This window comes from Solea senegalensis, unplaced genomic scaffold, assembly GCF_019176455.1.
Source record: "Solea senegalensis isolate Sse05_10M unplaced genomic scaffold, IFAPA_SoseM_1 scf7180000014031, whole genome shotgun sequence".
NCBI classification, from domain to species: Eukaryota; Metazoa; Chordata; class Actinopteri; order Pleuronectiformes; family Soleidae; genus Solea; species Solea senegalensis.
Genome location: NW_025320945.1, coordinates 1 through 15,484, shown reverse-complemented (window position 1 = coordinate 15,484; position 15,484 = coordinate 1). Strand labels below are relative to the sequence as shown.

Below are 15,484 nucleotides of genomic sequence, written 5' to 3'. Positions count from 1 at the left end.
AGATAGATAGATAGATAGATAGATAGATAGATAGATAGATAGATAGATAGATAGATATTTCTGAGCACTACAAAGTCGACTTTTACTGACGACAATGCACTACAGTTGAAGGGAGTCACAGAGCCATCGAGTGTCTGTATCTATGTGTACTTTAGATACACATGATGAAGAAAGTACACATTTTGGGAACTTCCACTGTGTTTTATGGACTGAACTCTTTCACATGTAAACTGAAATGCCCTCCAGCACTCAACCACGTTCTCCTCTCAAACCTCACTGTCTAGGCTCAATATGAATTATCCAGCACGCCTTTCATCCCGATCTCCTTCCCCCATCATTACCCAAGCTGCTCGTACTTGCCACCTACTTTCCACCACGCTGCACCGCCGCCGCCGCCGTGGTCCACGCCCGAGCCTCCGACGTCAGTTACTGCGCGCTCCTGCCTGATGCTGCGTTCAAATAATCGGAAAAGTACATTTTAACAGCGTGACCCATTTTCATCCCAACTTTGGGTCGTCAGAAAGCAGTGGGAACGCGATCTATTACATTGTTTATGCCAGAAATTGATTTTTGCGGTAGAATAAAAAACAATAATCTTTGCAATTTTGAAATAACACACCCACATACTGAAATCCACAATAGATAAATTCCCACTACTGTCTAATATTGCAGTTTATCTAATAATACGTATTCTATGGAGACAACACCGTGGTAATTGGAATGAGATATGCGAATGTTGGTGTTGTTTTAATAGACATTTACGCAACGAAAGCGCCGCGTTGAGTTTTCACCGAGTGTACCTGAACGCGTTGTTGGTCCGGACCAGGGGGCGTAGGTTTGACCGGCTTCTCGGAGGTTCAGACACAATGAACCGTCAGTCGGTGAGGTGCGTGCGTGTTGGCTCGGGGGTGTTGGCACTGTTTTAGCACACAATTCTACACACTCGTGCCTTTTCTTTGACTAATTTTGTTATTTTCGAACTACTGACACGCTGCATGGCGGTTACAAGGTGCGGCTGGAAACGGTTGGTTCGTCGAGTTTGATGAAAACGAGGTCGGGTTCAGACAACCGTTAGCTCCCCGTATTTTTTTTATTTTTTCTAAAGGTCAAGAAAAACAAAGGAAGATAACGATGTCGTTGACTGCTTCGTCTGATTATTTCGCTGCCGAGTGTCTGGTGTCGATATCCAGCGGTCCTGTGCTGCACAGACCCACCCCGGTCACCCCCACCAGCCAGTCGGCCACGGCGGGCCTGCTCCCTGGGGAGCCCGACGGGACGAGTGAGGATAGGGAAGTGCGGGAGACTCTGAGGCTGGAGGGGGCGAACATGATGGCAGTGGCCGGTATCCTCACCGACCTGCACGGTAAGTTCCGCCCCATGTCGGCCTACTCGGAGAGCAGCAACTCATCATGTGGTGGGGAGAGCGGTTACACCACGTTGTCGGACCCAACCACCCCAACCATGACCCCCTCCGCCACCCCGATCCCTGGACAGCAGCTGAGGGGGGTAGGAGGCGTGGGGCCCCCACGGTCCCCGGTGAAGCGACACCAGTGCACTTTTGACGGATGCGACAGAGTTTACGGAAAATCGTCGCACCTGAAGGCTCACATCCGGACACACACAGGTATGGAGACAACAACAGTTTGGGTACATCAGCACTTAACATGTTGTTGAACATAACATGGCTGCTAACCCGTGAATATAAACTTGTGTCAGTGATAACACGCTCAAAGCTCTTTTGTACTGTGTGGGATTAGCTCGTAGCAGCGTGGTGGTGGTGAATTTTTCTCCCGGTTTGGTTGAATAACGTGGCCAAACAAAGACGAAAAACTCCCCCTCAGACTCTGACAAAGAAGTAAACTAACAAAAGAACTGGGCTGGACGTTAAAACCGGTGACGAAGGTCTTCCTTTCGACTGCATTTGCATATGAAATGAACGTAAGACGAAACCTTAGCGTCGGGGGCAGAGGGTTCACTGTAGGACACGGGCTGCCCTGATGATGGCAGCAGCAAGTGCTGCGTGTTTGGCTACTGTAGTTTTTCTGTGGACATCCCATCATCTCACTTTAACTGAGCTAAAAATCCACTTAGTCTGATGTGTTTTACGTTCTCCTTCGTGCTGTGTAAACGCTTCGTGTGACCGTCGCTGATCCGCCAGTTACTGTAGCATTAAAATGCGTTTGGATTGCTTCGTCTTTCTTCTTAAAAAAAAGAAAGAAGTGGACGCGGTGTGTTCAGGATGAGTGACTGAGCACGCGCAAACGGATTAAGGACAGGAAATAAAGAGTGGTGGGAACGCCCACTCAAAGTGTCCCGCAACAAACAACGTGGCCTGGTTTTGTGATCTTGAAAATGGCAGCGAGCATCATCATCGTCCTCCTGCTCGTCGTCGTGTTGCCCGAAAGAGATTAGTTCTAGATTAGGAGAACTAATCTGGAGGATTTAATTTCCTAGATATGTTTTGTCACGACGATGCAGTGATGAAGGCTGTAGATTTGTCCCCATCTTTGTGTTCAACGCCGTCAGTTTACTGTAGTTTTATTTTATGCATTTTAATAGTTTTTATTAGTGGAGTCTTCATTGGGAATTGGTTTTTCTTAGATAATTAATTTTACAAATATTGTTCACGTTTCTTTGCTCGCCCATAACAAATAAATAATAAAAGCAATGTTTAGTTTTTGGACCAAAAACTATATTTTTAAGATGTTATAATTTTGAGGTCTGAAAACAACTCACACAATTATTTCACTTATTTGTAACATTTTAAGGGCTGTGTAACAACTCATCTTTTAATCTGTAATGAACATAATTTTTTGCAGTTTAGTTTAAGTAGCACAATACCTGGCACCGTTTTTCTTAAATTGCACTGATATAAGTGTTTTAAAAAGGGTCTCAGTACCCTGCCTTTAAAAGCACATCTTAGAGTTTTAATGATAGGATAATTATTTCATCAGTTGATAGAAGTATATTTAGAAAACATTTTGCTCTGTCATTTTTTTTCAAGCTCAGATACCCAACATTTTCTCATTTGGAAGATTTTGTCTGAAGGTATCACCTTGGTTTTTAGACATTAGACCAAATAAAAATTGAATCAATTACAAGCAATTAATTAATAATGTTTACACAGTAATTTACTCTATTAGTGTGATACTGGGTTGCACTAATACAGAACTAGCGTGTTTTGAGTGAAACTGGTTGCATGTCTGTAAGTGCAATCTCTGTGAATTGTTTTGGTCACATGATGGTTTATCCTGACTCTTCCTGTCTCCACGCTGCAGGCGAAAGACCCTTCCCATGCACTTGGCCGGACTGTGAGAAGAAGTTTGCCCGTTCAGACGAGCTTGCCCGCCATACCCGCACCCACACAGGAGAAAAGCGCTTCCTGTGCCCACTGTGCGATAAGCGCTTCATGCGTAGTGACCACCTGATCAAGCACGCCCGCCGTCATCCTGACTTCCAGCTCTCCATGTTGAAACGCAACAAAGGCCCATCCTCTGCTTCCAGCCCAACTATGCAATATTAGGATGGTTTGGGTTGGGAATTCCTGTGTACCAGGGTCAGCAGGAGCACAGGACGCCTGCAGTGGTTTCAGGTTTAACCAGCTACAATCACATCCACTGAGAAAGGATTTAGAATGACTGTGTTGTGCTCAGAAATGTGCACACACACGCAAGAGAACACACAAGAGCTGGATGTGAGGGACAAGCAGCTTAATCTCAATCTACCAAGATGAGTCACGTGACCACTATCCACCTGCTCAACATAACTAGGGTTAGTTATCAAGAACGTTCCAAACTTACAACATTTAAGGATTTGTATAAAAAAAGTTGCTTTTTGATTCCTCTTATCGTTTCCTGATAGTAAATTATAGACTTCCAGTCACACGCCTGGTTACATGTATATGAAGTTGTGTGTAATGTTTACTACATGGTAGCCTGGAGCTGTAACTTTGAAAAGTGGAGCGCACACTTCTTAAAAGCCTGCAGTGATTAAGTAACATTTAAATAAATTCATGGAAATTAATACATTTATGGGAGAAATGTTCATGCACTATGACATATTTACCACAGAAGGGTGTAAGTTTGCAGTGTCTCCTTATATGCAGTATTGTGACACTGTCAGTTTAAAACGATCAAACATTTTTATATAACTATAGGCTAAATGGAAACGACCCTTTAGTTTATCCACTGAATGATTGATATGCCAGACACCTCGAGGTACTTCATCACATTGATGCAAAAATAATTCTGTAGAATCATTTATGCCGTACAGCTGTCGGGCTCACTGAGTTACCACTGCTGGCTAAAGTCTGGCTTTAAAAGCTCACAGTGGAAAACTAAGGTAAAGTCATAATCCTGGCACAACAGAATATTTCCTTTCTTTTGTCAACTTGAAAACAATAAAATCAGCTTGCCATTTATGGCAGTTTACACCTAATCCGTTTTTTCCTTCATTGTTTTGTTTCCCTCAGAACAGGATTCGATAAGAATTGGAATCATAAAGCAGATTTCACTTGTTTGAAAAAACAATCCTTAACATGACCAGATTTCTCAGCTGAATCACTTTCACAAGTTGCAGGGATTTTTCACATTTTCTGTACATACTCACCAAAAGCCAAAACTTGTTTGTGGTTAATTTCCTGATTGTTGTGCACCATCATTTTGTTTTACCATGGTAGCTCAATATTGTGATGTTAGGTAGTGAGGCAGTGACTAGAAGCTGTTCAGCTTTCTTTTGTAGCTTTGAGTTTTAGTGATGACACATTCCTTCATTTTTATTGCATAACCATCATTGAGGTATCGTCAATAATTTGTTTTTTTGTGTATTGAATTAAAAATAGATCATTCTTTTTTTTTTTTTTTCCAGAAAGTGGGTCACACTGTTTGCACGCCACCCTCAAGCCTAGCGCAGTTATTCACAGAACGCTCACGGTAGTATTATCTCTAATACTGATGCAAATGTATATAAGCTTTAAGCTTTTAATGTAGAAACAAGGTAATGCTTCTAGCAGCAGAATTAATACATTTGATGAGTTGTAGTCCTTATATTAGGGGTAACATTATATGCTTGATAGAATGAGATCACTTGTGAGTGCTGGTGTGTATGTTGTTGTTTTTTTTTTACATATATATAACTGGCAAAATTGTGTATGTGATGGTAACAAAAACTATTATTTTCAGCCTGCTGCCTTCAAAGTAAAGGTGTTCCCCCGGCTCATCAGGAGTTGTTGAGGTGTGGCAGAACACGTTTCAGGATCAGGTGTGCGCCACATGTGTATTCATACAGTTTAGGTTTCAGCTCCAGTTAAACTGGAGTTTCAAAAAGAATTCTCCTTGTACCTGTAGATGTCAAAATTGGTATGAAAGTGATGTAATCATGGTTCCACTGAAGACCGCTAATCCAGTGGACCTTTAGTTGTGAAGGACATTCTAACTCGTCAAAGCAACAGGTGTAACTAAGGACCTCTAACGATGGCTCGTTCCGTGCAGGTGCGCTATTGAACCAGCATGCACAACATTTGAAGGCAGCCATTTACAATGATGTTACATTTGTGTTGGATGAACTAAAATGGCTACCACCTTTGATGTCAATATAAGAAATTGTTTTGTCTATTCGAGCAATATGGCACCGAAATATCACCCTGTAGCCAAGACAATTCAACTATCTCATGTATTTTAAGGTCAATCACAAAAACAAGTGAATCAAACAAACTGCAAGGTATTTAACATTTTGTTGAACACATGCAGTGTCCAGGTCTGATTCTAGAAAGGTTGAATTGTTTGCTTTCTTTCTTTCTTTTTTAATGTTTCCACACTGTTTGTCCCAGTCTTGGACATATTCCTTTATCTCAGTGAACAACAAATTCTTCAGGAAAATCTGAAAGCCTTAAACTATGTCATAACTACTTTGCACCACGTTTACAGTTGGATCATTGTATAGGTATAGATGCCCTGCACTGGGCTTATTACAGATACTCATTATGCAATATGGCACTTTTTTCCTACAGGTGTGTTTGGCTGAATAGTGTAATGGCTTGCTACTGTGCTTCTATAAGCAAGCACTGTGGAACTTTGCTGATGTGTTAATAATAATAATCAATAGTTTGTAAAACTGCCTTCTTTTCCAAGTGCTTTAGAAAGTGTGTTTTAATAAGAACTGAGTAGTCATTTCTGTTTTCTTCATTTTAGTGTGTGCGTAGTCGACAAGGCCATTTCTTGTTTGTGGAATTTGTTGAATTTGAATTTTTGAAATGGTTTTTCTTTTTCGTAGTTTTGTCCACACAGGCGCGTCGTCGTTGCTCGCAGATCTGTTGATGTTTGTTTTGCTGCGCACTAAGATCAAAGAGAACATCAGCTGTCTTCCTCATTCATACATTGAACCATCGTCATATCTACAATTTCACTGTTGATCTGTTTTCTCCTCTTTTTTTTTCCACTGGAGCTGTACTCATGACTGTAACTCTTTGAGTTGTGTACACATTTCCTCAGAGGTTTTGACCTGTTGACAGTTTTTGGTTGCTGCTGGCAGTAGCCACACACACACACAAATACCTGTTTTCTATGAAATGGACCCTGACATCTTTTCTCACAGATGGACGGAAGTGTCTTCTTTTCTCAGACATTGTCTGGCTCTCAAAGCTAAAATATCACAAAACATACCTCACTCTTTATTTTTGTTTCTCTGGTATCTGTACAGCTTCCATCCAACTTGTTCAGAAATTAATATAAAGCCATTCATTCAGCCTTGGGTTTCAGAATTTATATCAGCTAAATGTTTTGTACCTTTGTCATCTCTACTACCTGTGCAGCAGTAGACGTTCTTTCTGCTCGCCTCAGTGACGTTCTGTTGTTAATGGACGGTGGTAAATGAATCTACTGGATAAATCCTGCACCAACAGTCTCTCTGTCACTAAAGCTGTGGAGGTAAAGGTTCACTGCTGGCTGTGGCGGAGGCTGAAAAGCATTTTTGTTTTTTTTAAAGAAAAATACTTGGAGATTGTCACCTCACTGCAGATATCAATTGAAAGAGCTCAGTCCAAATCTCTTTGTTCATATCACTGAATGTGGCTTGATGATAGATGAGCATTATCCACTTTGGATTTTATATTTTGCTGTGCTACATTGTTGAGAGGGAAAAGAAAAGACAATGAAATCGTCACCACACTAATTCAGATATGCACATTGTACAGAAACTGATGTTTTTAAATTGATGCCTAATTTTTACATTAATGTAATTTTTAAAAGTCCTCCTCTCAGAGCTTTAGTTAAAGTGAACAGGAGGAACTGTGGAACTAAATAATTGCTGCAACAAGCTGTTTTGATATTTATATTCTCAGGTGTCTTAAATTTTGAGCATTGGAGTTTCACTATATCCTCTGCAGCACCGAAGTACAAGCATGTTTTTTCTTTTTCTTTTGTTATGCTGATTAATTTATTACAAAAAGTATAATTTGTGTGGTTTAATTATTCTTTTCATAACTCACTTTGTGACATGGAACAATACTAATATTACATGGTTCCATTTTCTTTTTGCTTGACATGAAAATACCAGTGCTTTTTTTTTAAAGAAAAAAAAATAAAGATTCTTAAGTTGATCGTGGTGTTCATTTCTTTTCTAAGTTTAAAAAAAAGATGGGTATTTAAGTGGGTTGAGTGGCTCGGCTGATTTTCTGAGTTAAAGTATAATAACAATTGAAAATACATTTTACACCACACTTTATAGTCTCTTTATCACTTGGGCATACCCAGGGATATTACATTACATGCTGCGTCTTAGGGGCTTAACTTAGCTCTTATTCACAACACAAACAAACAACGGTTGCATGTTTCTGCCACAGTTACAACAAAGGTTACTTGTGTTTCTCCTTCTCATTCAATGCCATTTATATTAGGATATATTGTATTTAGTGTATTGGCATTATTACCTACATATGGTCAATTCAGGCAGTACTAAATATATATATAATATATAAAGTTATATAATTTAAAGCCATGTTTTGTAAAAAAATTCACAAATATGTGAATATGCGAAAATGTGAAACTTTTCAGTCAATCTCGTGGCAGCAATGTGTGTTTAAAAATATAGAAAATGAGTTTTTCCAGTACGGGCAAAAAAGATTATCAAGTTAAAATGTTCAAATCAGATACATATATTTGTTAAAGATTGGGTTTTACACCTGGCTGATTGTGATTTATAGTTTGAATTATGGTTTTAAAAATATTTATGGGCAGAAAACAACAAACACTTGAATCAAAGAGACATTCACTATGTATCCTATATTTATGTTTTGTTATTACTGTTGAAGAAAATGATATTGTCTATGCCGACAAAAATGCACTCTTTGAGTTTCTGATTTACTGTGTTTCTTGGAATAGCAGTGTTTACACAGAGGTGATGTATTTTACATCATGACTTTCGTAGGGAGGACAGAGAAGTAACAGCTATGCTTCTGAAACAAGGCGGCAGCAAAGGGTTGGTATACGGACCAGAAGCTCTGCAGACTTTGCACCTGAGGAGTGAGGAAAGTCTGATGTCACCTGTCGGCTTAAAACACTCAAGAAGCACCAAAAGAAAACGTTTCTCCTAATCATCATAGTTCTGACTCGTGCAGACAGACTCAGCCTCTGTGTGTGTGTGTGTGTGGTGAAACTGCAGCAGGAGAAGACAGGTCTTCCTGACTGCGTCATCTTTGTCACTCACTGCAGAAGCTCGGTTCATGTCTGCTTTTACTTCCAGCAGAAAGTGTCTTTTGGCGTGTTTCCACCGAGTGGAACAGTTTGGTACGGCACGGAATGAATTTAAATCAACATAACCAGCCCCAATTCCATTTTTAGTATGGGTGGAGCTAGACTCACTACAGTCAGCTGGTTGGGTGACAGAAAAGTGTCACTCCCTTGCGACTGGTGTCTCTTCAACGTCCGCCGTCTGTTCTCATACTAGGTTTGACGTTGTGTTGAGACAAACAGCCACAAATCAAGCAGAAAGCAAACAAGCCGCTGAATGTCCTCTGTTTTTGTGTCGTGTTTGACGGTCGCTGTCATCGCACCGGTACAACGTTATGCTACGTATCTCGCTGACGCAGCCGTCGTGCACAGCACAGACCCCGTCAACCAAGTAAAGGTACTGTTCTCAGTCCAAACGCAAGCCTGATTGAGGGCTTTACCATTCCAATCCGTACTGTACCATGATGGAAACATGCCATGTGATTCCCTGTTGACTGTCATTTGGTGACAGAAGTTACACAATGGAGCTTTAATAAATAAATAAAAAAGTTCAATTATTTACGTGTCATTACCTAATTTTCACACCAAATTCATGCAGCAAACCAGAAAATGACAATAGTTTTTTTGTAAGTTTTCACAAAGTCACTCACCTCAGGTCCCAGTCGAGTCCCACGTCGTCGTCCATAAAGGAAACCAGCCTGCTGCAAAACCTGTGCTCAGACCACACGTCCTCCTCCAGCACACGCACCTGCTGCAGTTTCTGCTGTACCACCTAGAGGGCGACACATAGCAGCTACAATCATCATCAATGAGCTTAAACTGTCCACACATAAACATTAACATTCAGCACAGACCCCAGCACAGTGTTGTGTGTGTACCAGTTTCCAGATGTTGTAGTGGCTGAGGAAGCAGCCATGCACTCTGAGTACAAGTCTTTATATCCATGGCCTGCAGCTGAGAGGAGTTCAGTGCTCTGTGGACAACACAAGCAAATACATTTCCTCATTATCACTCAGAGAATACTATAAACTATATAGTATTATATTATATACTATATAAATACTATAAATGATCGACTGAAGTTAAGCGACACCCCTCATCACATGTGTCAGTCGCTATGGTCCTGCTCCAACTGTATCTTGTCTTTGTATTGTATATTATTTATTATTCTGAGGACTGTAAGAGCACGTGAACACACAGTTCAGTGTCATCCACACTTAACCGTCATGTTTCACTGCCATTTTTCTAAATGACTAAAGAACTACATAACAAATATAACAAATATATACAATAACAAAGGTGACTCCAGAATAATAAAACTTAAACAACAAAACACTTCCACTGGAAAATGTTTGGTTTAATAATTTTTTTTATTAATGATGGGACTTCATACATTCACTCCACTGCAGTTAAATATGTCATATTATGTGTTATAAGTTTGTTGTCTCCAGCAGTTTTGTAAGAAGAACTCAGATCCTGCATTCATGTTTAACTTGTGTATTTCTGTTTCAAAAGTCCTCCTGACATAAAGCAGTTTCTTTTATTATACAGGAATAAATTATTAAATAAAGTGTGCTGTTAAAATATACGCATGCACGAGCAGCATTAGTGAAATTATTCTGATCTTGCCCTCTAGTACTACTTACTTTATAGAGATTTTCAGCTGCAACATCTGACTTAAATAAATATTGCACACTTTTACACACTCTACCTTTTTAATCTTTAGTTTGCATGCTACATAAATATGTGCATTCTTCATTCAGCGACTAAGTCAAAGACACGGAGGAGACGTAGAAATGAGAGATGGAGGCCTTTCACACAGGAGTGAGACATGTGTCAGGACTGTGACAACGAAAAAGACCAAATAAGGACTGCCCTGATGTTCAGAATATCTCAGTTACAGAGTGAATGAGTGCCTACTCAGTGCCTTCTCATCCTCCTGCAGTGTGTGCTCTTGATCGAGGGACACTGGTAAATGTCCAATAATGGTCCCTGTTGCACACGCACACGTGGACGCCTGCAGCGAGGAAGACATCACACATCACATGTGGCTGATAAATGTCTCCACAAACAGTCTGCTCATGTGATTATTTATAAAGTTAACATTAAGAAAATACACATTAATCACCATGCCGTCTTATTTGTTTCTCATCTTCATATTAACTATGTATTAGTGTGTTAATATTGTAGTATTAACATTTTATTTCCAACCACCTGTCTGTGGATCAATATTGGATAGTGGATAATTCCCATATTGTGATCCCAAATTCAACTTCCCCTGACACATTTTCTATTTCTATTGCTATCACTTGGTGATCACGATAGAAATAAGATTCTCTTTCCATAATATTACTTCCCTTACTGACAACTGTGTTCACACATGAATGGTCGGTTTCAGTTCCCCCGATTTCAGCTTTCATACATAACAAATAATATAATTACTACACATCACAATATTTTGCTCACTACCATATCAGCACATTCTGTATAGAATTTAACCCTTCTTATTTATCATATTGATAATGTATTTATGTGGTACATTTATTGCACTGATTCATAAAATATATACATACATATATACACATACATACATATATATACATACATATATAAATATATACATACATATATATACATACATATATACATACATATATATACATATATATGTGTATATATGTATATATATATATATATATATATATATATATATATATATATATATATATATATAATTACAATATTTTTTACAGTACAATGTGAATATTCCATTTTTTTTTACCATTTTCTGACATTTTAAGAACCAATCAAGTCACCGAGTAATCAAAAATATTATGGCCAGATTAGTTGACAATGAAAATAATTGATTGTTACAGCCCTACATCAAATGATCATCTTAAGTTATTCCCTTTCAAGTTTGTTGTTTCCTCCAACAACTCTTTGTGCATGACAGCAAAAAAAATAAAACACAGTAACAAACACACTGGTCTCAACCAACGATTGTGAACAAATGCTGAAACTAAAATGAGAACACATATTGACAAAGGTCTGACCTGATTATCTTTTTTTGCAAATTAGCAGATACAGAGAAATAATAAATGCACCTTTACCAGATGGCTATTCTGTCCTTTGGATGGTCCAGTCTGTCAATGCGTCCTAAGAAGTATGTTGCATGCGAGTTGTGGCCTTCAGCAGGAACGACTCTCAGGGACTGCAGGTGTGAGCTGGTCAGCTGACAGCTCGTCTGCGTCAGTGGACACGCAGAACATAATAAATAATGTGAATGCCACTGATTCAAAACACACACGAGAGACTCACACACGCACGCACACACACACACACACGCGCGCGCGCACGCACACACACGATAACAGAGAGAGAGAGGGTGAGAGAGAGAGAGAGAGAGAGAGAGAGAGGAGAGAGTGTGTGTGTGTATGTGTGTGTGTGTGTGTGTGTATTCTGACTCTTGGGTTCTGTGTGTGCATGTGTATGTGTGTGAACTTTCCTGGCACAAACACTGACCTTGTTTAGGACCAGTAGTCCACATGGGGACCAAAACTTGGTCATAATATGTCAGAACCTGATTTCAAGGAACTGGTTAGGATTAAGATTTTGTAATAGTTAAGGTATTAAATAGTTATGGTTAGGGATAACACTTTGTTTGGACCGTCCAAATGAATGGATAACCTATGACAGGATGGACACGTCTCTCTCTCTCTCTGTCTCTCTGTCTCTCTGTCTCCCTCTCTCTCTCTCTCTCTCTCTCTGTCTCTCTCTCTCTCTCTCTCTCTCTCTCTCTCTGTGTGTTCTTGTATCTTGTGTAAACCTAAGGGAGTGAAGACATTTTGGGAAAGTGAGGATTTTAATTAATTTTAATTAACTGTTTGTATTCTGTTTTTTGTATTTGTGTGCTATTGACCTCTTGGCCAGGTTGACCTTGTAAATAAGATCTCAATATGGGGTATTTTACATTGTTAAATAAAGGTGAAATAACAATAAATAAACAAAAAAGGGTTAGAATTGGGTTTAAGTAAGGGTAAATGATATGTATTTGTATAGCACTTTTCTAGTCTTGATAGGGTAAGGTACGTATTGTGATGGTTAAGGTTAAGGTAAGGGGCCAGGGAATGTTTATAGCAGTGTCCTCACTATGAATGCTGAGCAAATGTGTGTTTGATTCCACTATGCGCGGAACTCAACAATACAGCTTTCCACCCGGAGTACTTTCACTGTGACGCACCGGGAACAACTGAAAACACAACTCCCGTACCTCGAGCAGCATGTAGAACTATAGTATTAGTGTAAGTCGACATCTGACAGTGTCAACGCGTCGTTGTTGTTTTTCTTCGACAGAGTTTGTTGGTTAAAATGTCTCTGACGTCACACGGTGCTGAGACGTCAGCTAACTGGATCCTGCTGCATCCAGCGGTGAGTGACGGGTTCTAACTCCGTGCTGCGTTCACTGGTTCACTGATTCAAAAATAAATCACTAACCTGAGTTTGTTTGTGTGTTAGTATCTGAAAATGAAGAGTCTGGATGTTGGGGACAGCGCACAGCTGCATGCAGCGTTTCTGGCCTACATGGATCTAACTGAGGGTGAGACATGTTCACACATGCACACTCATGTAGACCAGATCTGGTTTTTGGATCACACGTGCACGTAGATCCGTTTTTAATGACAGTGTAAACAGCAGGTGTATAATGGAATCTGGTCTTTTCTGGTTTTGGTGCCTCTATGGTTCAAACTAACTATTAATTATTTATTCAGTTGGACTGATCCATTTATTTTTGGCAGAATTTTATAAATGTTGGCCTAAATCTTGTGTCAAAGAATTAGTAGTAATACATATGGAGGAATGTAAACATTCATTCTCTAAATTTCTGAAAACTATTTTCGTCTTGCTGGTTTTCAAATGTAAGCTCTGTTTGAGCAAATATACCTTTATAGTCACTTTTTAAACTCTCTTTAATTTGTATCTTATTGCTTACTTATGTTTAATGTAATTGTTGTGTACATTTGTATTTATATAATGTTTAGGAAGCACTTCAAACGACTGAATTTGTTTTTAAAAATGTGCTTTAGAAATAAATAAACTTAAACACATTTTTAATTAATTTCATTTAATTGTAAATGCAGCAGACATCACCTTCCAGTTCCTACATGCATAGTGTGTGTGTAATTGTAGTATTAGGTATTAAGTAAATTAGGTCAGTGATGGGTGTGGGAATTTAGAGCCATGTAACACATGTTTTACCTGAAGGATTTCTCTCACAGCAGCTTTAAATGTAGCTTTATTCCTGTTCAGTTTTATACAATTAAAGTGAGCTCTCTCATTTTCTCCTTGCAGTTTACTCAACAAAATCAATGCAGGTGATACAGAAGAAATGCAACTGACATCACAGTCCCTTTGCTTTCTCTCTGACTGAGACCAGATAACGTCACTACTCTCACACACTAACTCATTTTCTCTGCAGTGCGTCGGTGGAAGGAGGTGTCTTGTGTCAAGAGTCCTGAACTGCAGTTGGTGTTGTTGGAGGGAAAGGAGAAGGAAGGAGCACACACGCAGACTGTCCTTGCACTGCCTGTTCATAAATCACTGAGCCACAGAAGGTGATAAGCGCGACACTCACCTGGAGAAGTTTTTTACCTGACTGTTAAATCTCCTGTTATTTCATAATCCTCTGTCTGTCGTGCAGCATACGACACATGCTGGACAGAGGGTTTCCGGCGCTGCTGTGTGCGGTGGGATCTGACTCCACCCTTGTCTACCAGAGGATGACCGATGGGTTGGTGACACCCGACCCCCCTGTAGGCCCCTTCCAGGATGTGGGGCGGCGGCAGCACCGGAAGAGACGACAGCAGCGCTGAGTACCTGGGGGGAGTTGATGAAGCATAGAAGAGCAGAAAGGATGACGTTGAAAACCAGCTGATCAGTCGGTCTGTCAGGAACAGACTGTGATTCACAGGCTTCTACTTGCTTCAGTAAAGAGGATGGTGAACTTTATCACTTCAACTTTCAGTTAAATTGTGTGTCGCGTGACATGACTCACCAAATGAGAGTGGTTCAGATGAGAGTCCAGCTCTTCTGAGGCTGATACAGACGTTGATCTGATGTTGATGATGATGATGATGATCAACATAAATGCCAGATAATCTTAAGCCCTCAAGTGTTTTTGTTGAGATGTGACTACCATAACACGCTCTGTTCACACGGAATAAATGTGTGCTTGGAATTATTTCATACAGAAACAGAAGTCCCTCGTTTTTGTCAGATGTGATAATTGTTGATAATAGAAAAACAGGATGGTGAGGTGAGTGACAAATAAAGCTGACTGGGAGAATGTAATTTAGTTTCACAGAGGAACGCATGAAAGGTTCAGTGTGTTACATTTAGGAGGGTTTATTGGCAGTACATACAGTACTGAATATACTGTATGTGTATAATCACTTGACAATAGAAAACTCTTGGGTTTCACAGCCTTACAATAGGCCTTTTATATTTTATATTGAAGGCAAAGACCTTACTTACATACAAATCACCAAAGGTTACACACTGCAGCTGTAATTTGGCTATTTCTGTATTGTTATTAACTCGGTAGTGTTGCTCAACTACTCACAGTTACTCTGTACCGGCTGCACGTCCTTTAAGAACAAGACAACATTATCACTTGTGTGGATATGTTACTGAAACACTTTTAATTTTTCTAAAAAACAAAAATCCAACATAGAAACTTTACAACTTAACACTGGTGAGCAAAA

The 15,484-nt window shown here is 39.7% G+C and overlaps 2 protein-coding genes and 1 long non-coding RNA gene across 6 annotated transcripts; 2 read left to right on the top strand and 1 right to left on the bottom strand.

Moving 5' to 3' along the window:
• The first annotated feature begins 867 nt into the window (after positions 1-867).
• Positions 868-6,972, top strand: LOC122760748 (Krueppel-like factor 9). Its single transcript, XM_044015910.1, has 2 exons — positions 868-1,624; positions 3,279-6,972. The coding sequence occupies exons 1-2, from the start codon at positions 1,132-1,134 to the stop codon at positions 3,521-3,523; spliced, it is 738 nt and encodes a 245-aa protein (XP_043871845.1). The 5' UTR covers positions 868-1,131; the 3' UTR covers positions 3,524-6,972.
• A 1,153-nt stretch (positions 6,973-8,125) lies between these two features.
• On the bottom strand, positions 8,126-12,029 carry LOC122760749. Of its 4 annotated transcripts, XR_006358483.1 has the most exons (5): positions 11,834-12,029; positions 10,644-10,740; positions 9,602-9,696; positions 9,374-9,495; positions 8,126-8,509 (listed from the first exon to the last, which is right to left on the bottom strand). It is a non-coding gene; the product is annotated as an uncharacterized LOC122760749 (long non-coding RNA). The 4 variants fall into 4 exon arrangements; XR_006358484.1 differs by lacking the exon at positions 8,126-8,509 and having other exon boundaries at positions 8,958-9,495; positions 11,828-12,029; XR_006358485.1 differs by lacking the exons at positions 8,126-8,509; positions 10,644-10,740 and having other exon boundaries at positions 8,958-9,495; positions 11,828-12,029.
• Positions 12,030-12,928: 899 nt separating this feature from the next.
• On the top strand, positions 12,929-14,974 carry LOC122760747 (tRNA-splicing endonuclease subunit Sen15-like). Its single transcript, XM_044015909.1, has 4 exons — positions 12,929-13,151; positions 13,239-13,320; positions 14,200-14,335; positions 14,422-14,974. The coding sequence occupies exons 1-4, from the start codon at positions 13,092-13,094 to the stop codon at positions 14,591-14,593; spliced, it is 450 nt and encodes a 149-aa protein (XP_043871844.1). The 5' UTR covers positions 12,929-13,091; the 3' UTR covers positions 14,594-14,974.
• Positions 14,975-15,484: the final 510 nt, after the last annotated feature.

Excerpts from the sequence above, each read along its gene's own strand:
- LOC122760747 (XM_044015909.1), top strand. The coding sequence starts at position 13,092 with ATGTCTCTGACGTCACACGGTGCTGAGACGTCAGCTAACTGGATCCTG. Across the intron at positions 13,321-14,199 it reads CTACATGGATCTAACTGAGG|TGCGTCGGTGGAAGGAGGTG; the intron begins GTGAGACATGTT and ends TTTTCTCTGCAG. Across the intron at positions 14,336-14,421 it reads AAATCACTGAGCCACAGAAG|CATACGACACATGCTGGACA; the intron begins GTGATAAGCGCG and ends TCTGTCGTGCAG.
- LOC122760748 (XM_044015910.1), top strand. The coding sequence starts at position 1,132 with ATGTCGTTGACTGCTTCGTCTGATTATTTCGCTGCCGAGTGTCTGGTG. Across the intron at positions 1,625-3,278 it reads TCACATCCGGACACACACAG|GCGAAAGACCCTTCCCATGC; the intron begins GTATGGAGACAA and ends TCCACGCTGCAG.